The 13,660-nt window shown below is 40.6% G+C and overlaps 1 protein-coding gene across 1 annotated transcript in view; it reads left to right on the top strand.

Annotated features, from left to right (window-relative positions):
- The window catches only part of LOC139757168 (neuronal acetylcholine receptor subunit alpha-10-like), a 271,009-nt gene extending 257,683 nt beyond the window's left edge, over positions 1 to 13,326 (top strand). The window contains exon 14 of the mRNA XM_071677286.1: positions 10,824 to 13,326. Coding sequence (XP_071533387.1) covers positions 10,824 to 10,914 — 91 coding nt within the window. The 3' untranslated portion in view covers positions 10,915 to 13,326. The remainder of the gene's footprint in view (positions 1 to 10,823) is intronic.
- The last annotated feature ends 334 nt before the right edge of the window (positions 13,327 to 13,660 follow it).

Here is a 13,660-nt window from a genome sequence, read left to right on the forward strand (position 1 = left end):
GAGCACTCCTCGCATGACTCCTTCTTCTGTTTCCCCTTTTAGAAAGTTAAAATACAAGGAGGGGAGGGTTTCTGGCCCCCAACTCCCGTCCCCTTTAGTCGCCTTCTACGACACATGGGGAATGCGTGGGAAGTATTCTTAATCCCCTATCCCCAGGGATATATATATGGATTTGTATGTAGCATTTATTGATCTGGAGAAGGCATATGATACAGTTGATAGAGATGCTCTGTGGAAGGTATTAAGAATATATGGTGTGGGAGGCAAGTTGTTAGAAGCAGTGAAAAGTTTTTATCGAGGATGTAAGGCATGTGTACGTGTAGGAAGAGAGGAAAGTGATTGGTTCTCAGTGAATGTAGGTTTGCGGCAGGGGTGTGTGATGTCTCCGTGGTTGTTTAATTTGTTTATGGATGGGGTTGTTAGGGAGGTGAATGCAAGAGTTTTGGAAAGAGGGGCAAGTATGAAGTCTGTTGGGGATGAGAGAGCTTGGGAAGTGAGTCAGTTGTTGTTCGCTGATGATACAGCGCTGGTGGCTGATTCATGTGAGAAACTGCAGAAGCTGGTGACTGAGTTTGGTAAAGTGTGTGAAAGAAGAAAGTTAAGAGTAAATGTGAATAAGAGCAAGGTTATTAGGTACAGTAGGGTTGAGGGTCAAGTCAATTGGGAGGTAAGTTTGAATGGAGAAAAACTGGAGGAAGTAAAGTGTTTTAGATATCTGGGAGTGGATCTGGCAGCGGATGGAACCATGGAAGCGGAAGTGGATCATAGGGTGGGGGAGGGGGCGAAAATCCTGGGAGCGTTGAAGAATGTGTGGAAGTCGAGAACATTATCTTGGAAAGCAAAAATGGGTATGTTTGAAGGAATAGTGGTTCCAACAATGTTGTATGGTTGCGAGGCGTGGGCTATGGATAGAGTTGTGCGCAGGAGGATGGATGTGCTGGAAATGAGATGTTTGAGGACAATGTGTGGTGTGAGGTGGTTTGATCGAGTAAGTAACGTAAGGGTAAGAGAGATGTGTGGAAATAAAAAGAGCGTGGTTGAGAGAGCAGAAGAGGGTGTTTTGAAATGGTTTGGCACATGGAGAGAATGAGTGAGGAAAGATTGACCAAGAGGATATATGTGTCGGAGGTGGAGGGAACGAGGAGAAGTGGGAGACCAAATTGGAGGTGGAAAGATGGAGTGAAAAAGATTTTGTGTGATCGGGGCCTGAACATGCAGGAGGGTGAAAGGAGGGCAAGGAATAGAGTGAATTGGATCGATGTGGTATACCGGGGTTGACGTGCTGTCAGTGGATTGAATCAAGGCATGTGAAGCGTCTGGGGTAAACCATGGAAAGCTGTGTAGGTATGTATATTTGCGTGTGTGGACGTATGTATATACATGTGTATGGGGGTGGGTTGGACCATTTCTTTCGTCTGTTTCCTTGCGCTACCTCACAAACGCGGGAGACAGCGACAAAGCAAAAAAAAAATATATATATATATATATATATATATATATATATATATATTTTTTTTTTTTTTTTTTTTTTTTTTTATACTTTGTCGCTGTCTCCCGCGTTTGCGAGGTAGCGCAAGGAAACAGACGAAAGAAATGCCCCCCCCCCCCATACACATGTACATACACACGTCCACACACGCAAATATACATACCTACACAGCTTTCCATGGTTTACCCCAGACGCTTCACATGCCTTGCTTCAATCCACTGACAGCACGTCAACCCCTGTATACCACATGACTCCAATTCACTCTATTTCTTGCCCTCCTTTCACCCTCCTGCATGTTCAGGCCCCGATCACACAAAATCTTTTTCACTCCATCTTTCCACCTCCAATTTGGTCTCCCTCTTCTCCTCGTTCCCTCCACCTCCGACACATATATCCTCTTGGTCAATCTCTCCTCACTCATTCTCTCCATGTGCCCAAACCATTTCAAAACACCCTCTTCTGCTCTCTCAACCACGCTCTTTTTATTTCCACACATCTCTCTTACCCTTACGTTACTTACTCGATCAAACCACCTCACACCACACATTGTCCTCAAACATCTCATTTCCAGCACATCCATCCTCCTGCGCACATCTCTATCCATAGCCCACGCCTCGCAACCATACAACATTGTTGGAACCACTATTCCCTCAAACATACCCATTTTTGCTTTCCGAGATAATGTTCTCGACTTCCACACATTTTTCAAGGCTCCCAAAATTTTCGCCCCCTCCCCCACCCTATGATCCACTTCCGCTTCCATGGTTCCATCCGCTGACAGATCCACTCCCAGATATCTAAAACACTTCACTTCCTCCAGTTTTTCTCCATTCAAACTCACCTCCCAATTGACTTGACCCTCACCCCTACTGTACCTAATAACCTTGCTCTTATTCACATTTACTCTCAACTTTCTTCTTCCACACACTTTACCAAACTCAGTCACTAGCTTCTGCAGTTTCTCACATGAATCAGCCACCAGCGCTGTATCATCAGCGAACAACAACTGACTCACTTCCCAAGCTCTCTCATCCCCAACAGACTTCATACTTGCCCCTCTTTCCAGGACTCTTGCATTTACCTCCCTTACAACCCCATCCATAAACAAATTAAACAACCATGGAGACATCACACACCCCTGCCGCAAACCTACATTCACTGAGAACCAATCACTTTCCTCTCTTCCTACACGTACACATGCCTTACATCCTCGATAAAAACTTTTCACCGCTTCTAACAACTTGCCTCCCACACCATATATTCTTAATACCTTCCACAGAGCATCTCTATCAACTCTATCATATGCCTTCTCCAGATCCATAAATGCTACATACAAATCCATTTGCTTTTCTAAGTATTTCTCACATACATTCTTCAAAGCAAACACCTGATCCACACATCCTCTACCACTTCTGAAACCGCACTGCTCTTCCCCAATCTGATGCTCTGTACATGCCTTCACCCTCTCAATCAATACCCTCCCATATAATTTACCAGGAATACTCAACAAACTTATACCTCTGTAATTTGAGCACTCACTCTTATCCCCTTTGCCTTTGTACAATGGCACTATGCACGCATTCCGCCAATCCTCAGGCACCTCACCATGAGTCATACATACATTAAATAACCTTACCAACCAGTCAACAATACAGTCACCCCCTTTCTTAATAAATTCCACTGCAATACCATCCAAACCTGCTGCCTTGCCGGCTTTCATCTTCCGCAAAGCTTTTACTACCTCTTCTCTGTTTACCAAATCATTTTCCCTAACCCTCTCACTTTGCACACCACCTCGACCAAAACACCCTATATCTGCCACTCTGTCATCAGACACATTCAACAAACCTTCAAAATACTCATTCCATCTCCTTCTCACATCACCGCTACTTGTTATCACCTCCCCATTTACGCCCTTCACTGAAGTTCCCATTTGCTCCCTTGTCTTACGCACCCTATTTACCTCCTTCCAGAACATCTTTTTATTCTCCCTAAAATTTACTGATAGTCTCTCACCCCATCTCTCATTTGCCCTTTTTTTCACCTCTTGCACCTTTCTCTTGACCTCCTGTCTCTTTCTTTTATACTTCTCCCACTCAATTGCATCTTTTCCCTGCAAAAATCGTCCAAATGCCTCTCTCTTCTCTTTCACTAATACTCTTACTTCTTCATCCCACCACTCACTACCCTTTCTAAACAGCCCACCTCCCACTCTTCTCATGCCACAAGCATCTTTTGCGCAATCCATCACTGATTCCCTAAATACATCCCATTCCTCCCCCACTCCCCTTACTTCCATTGTTCTCACCTTTTTCCATTCTGTACACAGTCTCTCCTGGTACTTCCCCACACAGGTCTCCTTCCCAAGCTCACTTACTCTCACCACCTTCTTCACCCCAACATTCACTCCTCTTTTCTGAAAACCCATACTAATCTTCACCTTAGCCTCCACAAGATAATGATCAGACATCCCTCCAGTTGCACCTCTCAGCACATTAACATCCAAAAGTCTCTCTTTCGCACGCCTGTCAATTAACACGTAATCCAATAACGCTCTCTGGCCATCTCTCCTACTTACATAAGTATACTTATGTATATCTCGCTTTTTAAACCAGGTATTCCCAATCATCAGTCCTTTTTCAGCACATAAATCTACAAGCTCTTCACCATTTCCATATATATATATATATATATATATATATATATATATATATATATATATATATATATATTATCCTTGGGGATAGGGGAGAAAGAATACTTCCCACGTATTCCCTGCGTGTCGTAGAAGGCGACTAAAAGGGGAGGGCGCGGGGGGGGCTGGAAATCCTCCCTTCTCGTTTTTCTTTTTTTCCTTTTCCAAAAGAAGGGACAGAGAAGGGGGCCAGGTGAGGATATTCCCTCAAAGGCCCAGTCCTCTGTTCTTAACGCTACCTCGCTAATGCGGGAAATGGCGAATAGTTTGAAAGAAAGAAAGAATATATATATATATATATATATATATATATATATATATATATATATATATATATATATATATATATATATACATGTGTATGTGGGTGGGTTGGGCCATTCTTTCGTCTCTTTCCTTGCGCTACCTTGCTAACACAGGAGTCAGCAACAAAGCAAAAATATATATATATATATATATATTCATTTATTTATTTTGCTTTGTCGCTTTCTCCCGCATTAGCGAGGTAGCGCAAGGAAACAGATGAAAGAATGGCCCAACCCACCCACATACACATGTATATACATACATGTCCACACACACAAATATACATGCCTGTACATCTCAATGTACACATATATATACACACAGACATATACATATATACACATGTACATAATTCATACTATCTGCCTTTATTTATTCCCATCGCCACCTCGCCACACATGGAATAACAACCCCATCCCCCCTCATGTGTGCGAGGTAGTGCTAGGAAAAGGCAACAGAGGCCCCATTCATTCATACTCAGTCTTTAGCTGTCATGTAATAATGCACCGAAACCACAGATCCCCTTCCACATCCAGGCCCCACAGAACTTTCCATGGTTTACCCCAGACGCTTCACATGCCCTGGTTCAATCCATTGACAGCATGTCAACCCCGGTATACCACATCGTTCCAATTCACTCTATTCCTTGCACGCCTTTCACCCTCCTGCACGTTCAGGGCCCGATCACTCAAAATCTTTTTCACTCCATCTTTCCACCTCTAATTTGGTCTCTCACTTCTCCTTGTTCCCTCCACCTCTGACACATATATCCTCTTGGTCAATCTTTCCTCACTCATTCTCTCCATGTGACCAAACCATTTCAAAACACCCTCTTCTGCTCTCTCAACCACACTCTTTTTATTTCCACACATCTCTCTTACCTGTACATTACTTACTCAATCAAACCACCTCACACCACATATTGTCCTCAAACATCTCATTTCCAGCACATCCACCCTCCTGCGCACAACCCTATCCATAGCCCACGCCTCGCAACCATACAACATTGTTGGAACCACTGTTCCTTCAAACATACCCATTTTTGCTTTCCGAGATAATGTTCTCAACTTCCACACATTCTTCAAGGCTCCCAGATTTTCGCCCCCTCTCCCACCCTATGATTCACTTCCGCTTCCATGGTTCCATCCGCTGCCAGATCCACTCCCAGATATCTAAAACACTTTACTTCCTCCAGTTTCTCTCCATTCAAACTTACCTCCCAGTTGACTTGACCCTCAACCCTACTGTACCTAATAACCTTGCTCTTATTCACATTTACTCTTAACTTTCTTCTTTCACACACTTTACCAAACGTTGAAATGTATAGGTTTGTATATGTGCATGTGTGGACGTGTATGTATATACATATGTATGTAGGTGGGTTGGGCCATTTCTTTCGTCTTTTTCCTTGCGCTACCTCACAAACCTGGGAGACAGCGACAAAGCAAAATAATAATAATAGATACTTTTAGTTTCCAATTCATTCACCCTCTTCCAAACTTTTTGAGACAGGAAGGAAGTGTGAGTTGAAGTTTATAAAGTGTAGCAAAAATCATGAGCATGAATGGGTTGAGAGGTTAAAGAAAGAAGGTCATTAATAAAAGAGGGTAGACAATAGGAAAAAACTCTGAGAGACAACAGCATTGATAACATAAGACTTAGAGGTCACTCTATAAGTGATCGCTGTAGAGGGCTAACTGGGAGAAAGTTATGATTTAGAGAACAGGAAGAAGCAGAAAAGCCATAGGAAGGACACTTAGAAACCAAAGACATGCCATCATCTTTAATATTCTTTGGAGATGTCAAGAGCCACAACAAAAGATTCGCCAAAATTTCTGAGATAAGAGGACCAGAGGTGAGTCACACAAGAGAAAAGGCTACCTGTAACCTTGCACCGTGAAAACCATATTTGTGATCAAAACCTAATCATCATTCTCACTTAAGTGAGGTAACATTAGGAACAAACAAACAGCAGCCTAATTTGCACACATCCAGTCTCCAGATGTCCTGTACAGTTTATGGCCCCCAGATTCTACTATCAACAGCCAAACCCCGAAGACTATGCTATAGTTTAACTAATTATGATCATTTACTATAAGATGAATCTTTCCTAAAATGCACGAGTTAGCATGCTGCACCTAAGGTAACTGTCACCATTTTGTTTCATTCTAGTAGTAATGACTAATTGTACGTGAATTTTTATTTTCTTGAATTTAGATCTGATATCCATCGAATATATTGTAACTGACAGGCAAGATTGTATCTAGCTTGTTGTTATATGCATTACATAACACTTAGCAGTTTTTTTCATAGCTTGTATTTGCATTTTTACATCTATATCTATATGATGTAAATGTTATGATCTCTGAATATGGACAAGAGTTCAAACATAACTTGTACCTTCTTCCATATCTTCTTTGCTATGAAGATGATCTCTCTTCTTCACCTTTATCATCTGTCTATCACTTCCCATTCCTCACTGATGTCATGTCTACTTTTGTTCCTCAGGGATTCTTGACTTCTCAGTTCCTCACTTATGCTTAGCCTCTTTGTGTTTTTCATACGTAATTATATTCCTTGGAGTCCCTACTGATGGCCAGCGTCTATAGGTTCGAAAGTGATGTTTACCCTTCTCAGGTTCCTGCCTTATGCCTAACATCCTTGGGTTCGTTACTGGTGCCTGGCATCTTCATGTTCTTCTTACATGCTTAGTCTCAACATGCTCATGACTCATTCCAAGCTTCCACCTTCCCCAGATATTTTTTTTCTTCTCACAGATGTTAAACATCATTAGGTGCCAAGCATTTCAAGCTCTTTACAGATACAGATAACCAGCCTCCTTAGATTCATCATTAACGGTTAACTTCTCCTGGTTGCCCAATCCTCAGGACCCTCACTCATTCACAGACCAAGCTTGTGACTCTTGCTTTGCCTCCCAAGGTTTCTCTGATGTCTATCCCAATCAGGACCTTGTAAAGCTTAGCCCATTGCCAGGTCCTTGTGTAAACTCAAGTCCTCTCAAATGTCTTAGCTCCTCAGGTTGGGTTTCTCCTTGATGCTTGTTATCCTGAGGTTCCTCTCTGATACCTAGACTTTTCATATTCTTTTTTGATGTCTATCCTCTTCAGGATCCTCTGTGATACCTAGACTCTCAGTTTCCTCTCTGATGCCTTGTTTCTTTAAGTTTCAGATTAACATCCAGTCCCAGTAGGTTTCTTTGATGCCTCTTCAGCTTCCCCTCTGATGCTTTACCTTTTCAGGTTCCTTTCTAGTGCCTTGCCTCTTTAGCTCCCTCTCTGATGACAAATCTCATCTTATTCCCATCTGATACCCAGCCTCCTGAGGTCCCTGTTTCTAATCAAGCTTCTCCAGTTTCTTGTTTGACACATAAGTTTCTTAGCTTCCTTTATTGGACTAATCCCCCTGATTATCCATCTGATACCTGGCCTCAATAAGGCTCTTCCTGTAAGATGCAAAGCCTCTTCAGGTACCTCATATATGTTTGGCTCATCAGGTTCCTCTCTGATGCTTGGTTTCCCAAGGGCCCTTTACTGGTGTCTATAACATCCTCAGCTTCCTGGCTGATAATATCTAGCTCTTTGGTTCTTTAGTGACCCCAAAAGCTTTCTTAGGATCCTGCTTGACATCTAGCCTCATGAAATTTCTCTGTGATGTCTAACCTCCTCAGGCTCATCTCTGACTAACGGCTTAATGTTCCAAGCCTCCTCATGCTGGAGTGTTCAAGGTCCTGAGGTCCTTAGCTTCCTCAGGTTCCTCACTCATGCTAATCTTACTCGGACTCTTGAATGACACCATGATTCCTCACATTCCTCTTTGATGCCAAGCCTTGTTACATTTCTCTCTGATGCCTAGCCTTAGAATTCTGTTTGGCACTTAGGCTCCTCAGGTTATTGTTTGACACCTAAACTTGTCAAATTTTTCTCTGAGGTATAGCATCATCAGGTTCCTATTTGATGTCTGGTCTCTCCCCCCAGATATGTAGCCATCTTAGTTTTCTATATGACACTTTATCTCCTTAGGTTTCTCCCCAGTGTCACACTTCTTCCTTAGGTTCCTCACTGATGCTTAGCATCTTCAGGATTGTAGGTAATCCAAGTTCCTCATTGTCAACTAACTTCCATATGTTTATGCCTGATGACTAGCAACTGAACATCCTCAGGTTCAGGATAGACACTTTGGCTCCTCAGTCTCCTCATCCATCTCATAGTATCCTTTGTTTTTCCCCAATACTTGGTCTCTTCCTCAGTAATGCTTAGCTTCCTCTTGTTTCTTGTATGACACAGCCATCTCAGATTTCTCTCTGACACCTTTCCTACTTATTCCTTCCTGATAGCTCCTGTTTCGCACCTGGCCTACTCAGTTTTCTCTCTGACACCAAGGTTCTTCAAGTATGTAATTGTTGCCTGCCCATCGCAGGTCACTCATTCATGCCTTAGGTCCTTAGGTTTTTGTTTGATGCTGAACCTTCCCAGGTTCCTTCTGAAGTTTCTCACTGATATGTGGGCCTTCCTGGGTTCCTTTTTGATATCTTGCCTCCCCAAGTTCCTTCCTGGTGCCTTTCCTCTCCAGGTTCCTTCCTAGTGCCTTTCCTCCTCAGGTTCCTCCATACATCCAAGTAGTTATCCTAAGTCCCAGATTGATACCTGATTTCCTCCAAGTTCCTCTCTGATGCCTAACCTCCTCAGGTTCCTGCTGTGGGTGTTCATCATCGCCACCATCGGCGCCACCTTCGGGATCCTCTACAAGTCCCCCCACACTAAACTCTTCACTGTCTGACGCCCCTGCGTTCACTCCACTCTTGCTTCTGCACCACAACAACAACCACCACCACCACCACCACCACCACCATCACAGCCACTCTTGCACATCGTCAGTAGGTACTTTGCATGTCACCATGACACTTTTCGTAGCCTGCATAGGGCTACCTGTAGCTTGGATGGGGCTGATCAGAGCCTGCTAGTAGGAACTACCCATAGCTTGGCAGGATCTGTATATAGCCTAGCTGGGGTTGTATCCTCACTGGGATTGCTTCTAGCTATGATATAGGTTCTTGTAAATTATCTGGGACTATTCAGTCTATCTAGGGTTATTCATAGCTTCTTTTGCACCTGGAAACAACACTCATAAACTTGTACATATTTGAGTTTTAGGTGCTTCTCCTTTTGAAGAGTTCCAGTAGTATAGCATGTAGTTCCATGCATGAGCAACTGCATTTGTTCCAGTATATTCACTTAGGCCAGGAAATAAAGTACAGGTGTTCATGGAAGCAAACTGGAACTTGATATTGGTGTTCATAACTTATGCAGGTGCATTTTCATAAGTTTGTCCTCAATCTGTGACATCTACAGGTTCATCAAATAAGATGTGACCTGACTCTGTGTAGCTGGAATTATCAGCAGTTCATATATCTGTGAAATGACAGCTTTTGGTCTTGTCAAGAGGGCATAGCATTATGAGCTCATTGTAAATCTAAAGAAATCTAGAATCTATATTTAGATATTTATCTTGGGTTGAGTTTCTATTGTCAGTTTTAACAGAGTGAAAGTTACTAGATGTTTAAGTCGAATTCTATCCAGTTTTACCTATCATTCATTCAAGTTGTTCCTTTTGAGATGCTGAAACTCACAAAATCCCGCTTAGCTGACAATAGCAATTGGATTGGTGTAATAGTATTTAGATTTTTGACACATTGTTGATAAAGACCTATATCTCAGCTCCTGATATGTCATTGTTTTAAGGGATATAGTATCTGCATTCTGTCATAGTTTACAGAGGTCTTGCTGTGATGATTTAGACATTTTTGCCAGTAGATAATTTGCATGTGTATGTAGCATCTTCATGGTTTCTTTTCAGTTCGTGCTAGATTGTGTTATAGTTATCATTTGTTTTAATCAAGTGCTAGTTATTAGATGTCTCAGAAAACACTGTACGATACATTATGGTTCATGTATTCTTGGTTTAGTTAGAAACACTCATAACTGGATGATTGATACCTGAAGAATGATTGTACTGCTAAATTTCACTCTCCATTGTTTGTTATTTTGTACATCCTGTCAAAATTTTCCATTTGCAAGATATGCCATTATAAACTAAATTGAATTCTTCTCAACTCAAGGATTCCTCTCAAATGAATTTCATTTATGAATATCCCAAGCAGGAGAATGGTTACTAAACCAAACACCGTGTGATTGCAACATTAGGAGGACATTATCTGGCTGAACCTCCTGATGACAGAATTGCCTGAGCATGAAGATTCTTGTATTTAATCAACTTTTTTGGGGAGGAGACACTCACTACATCATTGATTTCCAGGTTTTTGTTATGGATCTTCATCATTGCCACCATCAGCACTACCTTTGGTATCATGTATATGTCGCCTCATACGAAGCTCTTTACAATGTAGAGAAGGTCTCCATGTGCCAGTACCACTTCACTGCTACAGAAACACTCAAGGATGCAACCTCACCATTCTCAAACCACCTCACCACCACCGAGACACTCACGGATGTAACCTCACCATGCTAACACCACCTCACCACTGTGCGAGTACCTTCTCACTGCTACCCAGACACTCCAGGATGCAACCTCACCATACCAGTACCACTTCACTGCTACTGAGGCACTCTAGGATGCAACCACTTCTACTAGTACCACCGTGCCACCATGCCAGTACCACTTCACTTCTACTCAGACCTTCCAGGATGCAACCTCACAAACACTTAGCCATCTGATGGCACTCCAGAATCTTACTCCAGCATTTCTTCATCAGAGCCTCCACAACATGACTCCAGGATCTGACTCTTTGACCTGCTCTAGAGTCTTAGGGACCTGAAGTTATTAACCCTTCCAACATGTATATAGACCTCAGGACTACTATGAATAAGCCTACCACCACTGAAAGAAAACTCTTTGTATGTGATACAAGCAATTGCTCACCCTGTAGAAGGCCTTCTGTACTGCTCTCACTTCTAATTTCCTCAGGCAGTTGATCACCAGCTGGCAGAGTGTTTACTCATATGAGTGACAGACTGTTTAGAGAAACTATACATAGTTATTACCCCAGGAATCTAAGTGCTAATAGTTTTCACCCTGGATAGATGGAAATTGGTAAAACCTTTGGAAAAAAAAAAAGAAAATAAAGAATTTTGTAATAGAAAAGCAAAAACAAATAGATTTTTGATGAATTTTGTGAATTTATTTTTTGAGCATATCCAGTTGTTTTCCTGTTTTATCAGGGGACAAGTTTGAAACCAAAGCAGAAGCAGATGTACAGCAGAGCAAAACTAACTTTAAAACTTGTCAGATTGAAACAAGGTAGGATAGAATATTGCTTAGAATGAAAAACCATTTTAAACAGCATTAAGAAAAATAATCCTAGATGAAGAATTTGTATGTGATAGGGTGCTAACAAGTTTACTTCTGTATATGAAGATATTTGTGTAAACCAAAGGAACATAGAGTTTTTCCTAATAGAAATATTATATATCCCCCTTTAAGAAACTGGGTGTGACATCATGACAAAGAATGGTATTTATTTTGACTTTGATATTACAATAAAATTGATATCTGTTGTGACCTTAACTTGAAAAGATTGGTATTTGTTCTATCTTTAATATGGCAAAGGATGATATTTTTGACCTAAATTTGAAAAAGAATGGTATTTGTTGTGAAGTTGATATGACAAAAAAATAGTACCTGTATTGATCTTGATATGACAAAGAATAGGATTTTATTGTAATCTTGCTGTGAAACAGAATGGTATTTTGTAGTGACCTTAATATGAAAATTACTATTATTTGTATCATTTATATAACAAAGAGTAATATTTGTTGTGACCTTAATATGACAAAGAATGGTATTTCTTTTAAGTTTAATATGATAAAGAATTGTATTAGTTGTGACTTTGACATGACAAAGCATGGTATTTAATGTGGCCCTAATGTAGCAAAGAATAGTGTGCTTTTGCAACCTTAATATGACAAAGAATTGTATTTGTTGTGACCTTACTATGACAAAAGTAGTATTTTATATTTGTTGTGACATTGATATTACAGGAATAGTGTTTTGTTGTGACTTTGATATGACAAAGAATTGTATTTGCTGTAACCTTAATAAGATAAAGAAAGATATTTTTGTTGTGACCTTGATATGACAAAGAATGACATTTGTTGATATTACGAATAGGTGTCTAACTTGATACAGGTTTCATTTGCCTGCTAGAAAAACTGCTAACTGTGCCCCCCCTTTTTTTTTTTACTAGTAACTTCCATTTACCTGCCATTACATTTCCTACAAGTGGACTAGTCAAATTAGCCCCAGCATTGACAGTAAAATTGTCACTAGCACAATAATTGTATGAAATGCTGTATACTGTATATATTTTGGACCGCAGTATTGTACATAATACTGAGGTGTGTGTGTGTGTGTGTGTGTGTGTCACTCAGCCTGTTCAGTTTGTTTATTGAATAGCTATTACATTACTAGCACCTTTGAAAAGTGACGTCTGAGCCTTAGTGAAACTACAGTTAATGAATTAGTTCAAAGCTTGCTGTGCACGTCCCAGAGTGCCATTAGCACCTAGTCCATTATAAATGTCTTCAGTATACTAGTGAAACTGATAAGGATCTTAAGCAGATTAACACCTCGCAGAGTATTAACAGCTTTATGGAATACTGATAGAGTTATCATCAGTGCTCTAGTAAGGCTAACATGAAAAATTACATATCAAAGTTTATCATCAATACATTAGAGAATTGTATTCACCCCAGACAGAGGTGTTAACCCGTAAAAGGGTGTAATTAGAACACTGGCAACTGCAGATGTTAAAATGTTGTTTTACATATATATATATATATATATATATATATATATATATATATATATATATATATATATATATATGATGTATAAAAGGACATGTTTAGACAAGGAAAAACACCTCACTTTTTTGCAGTCACCAAGTGTATTAAGAGATTTTCAGTATGAGACCCATTGTTGAAAACTAAACGAAAAAGAAATTCATGTGATATTAACCTTTCATCGACATTCCTTACCACTCTCTTCCCTGTCTGTACTTAAAGCTTTGTATATGTTAAGGCTACAGTCTGCAACACATGCATGTAATAAGTAGCCATTAACTTTAGTATTTA

This window comes from Panulirus ornatus, chromosome 25, assembly GCF_036320965.1.
Source record: "Panulirus ornatus isolate Po-2019 chromosome 25, ASM3632096v1, whole genome shotgun sequence".
In the NCBI taxonomy this organism is placed as follows: Eukaryota; Metazoa; Arthropoda; class Malacostraca; order Decapoda; family Palinuridae; genus Panulirus; species Panulirus ornatus.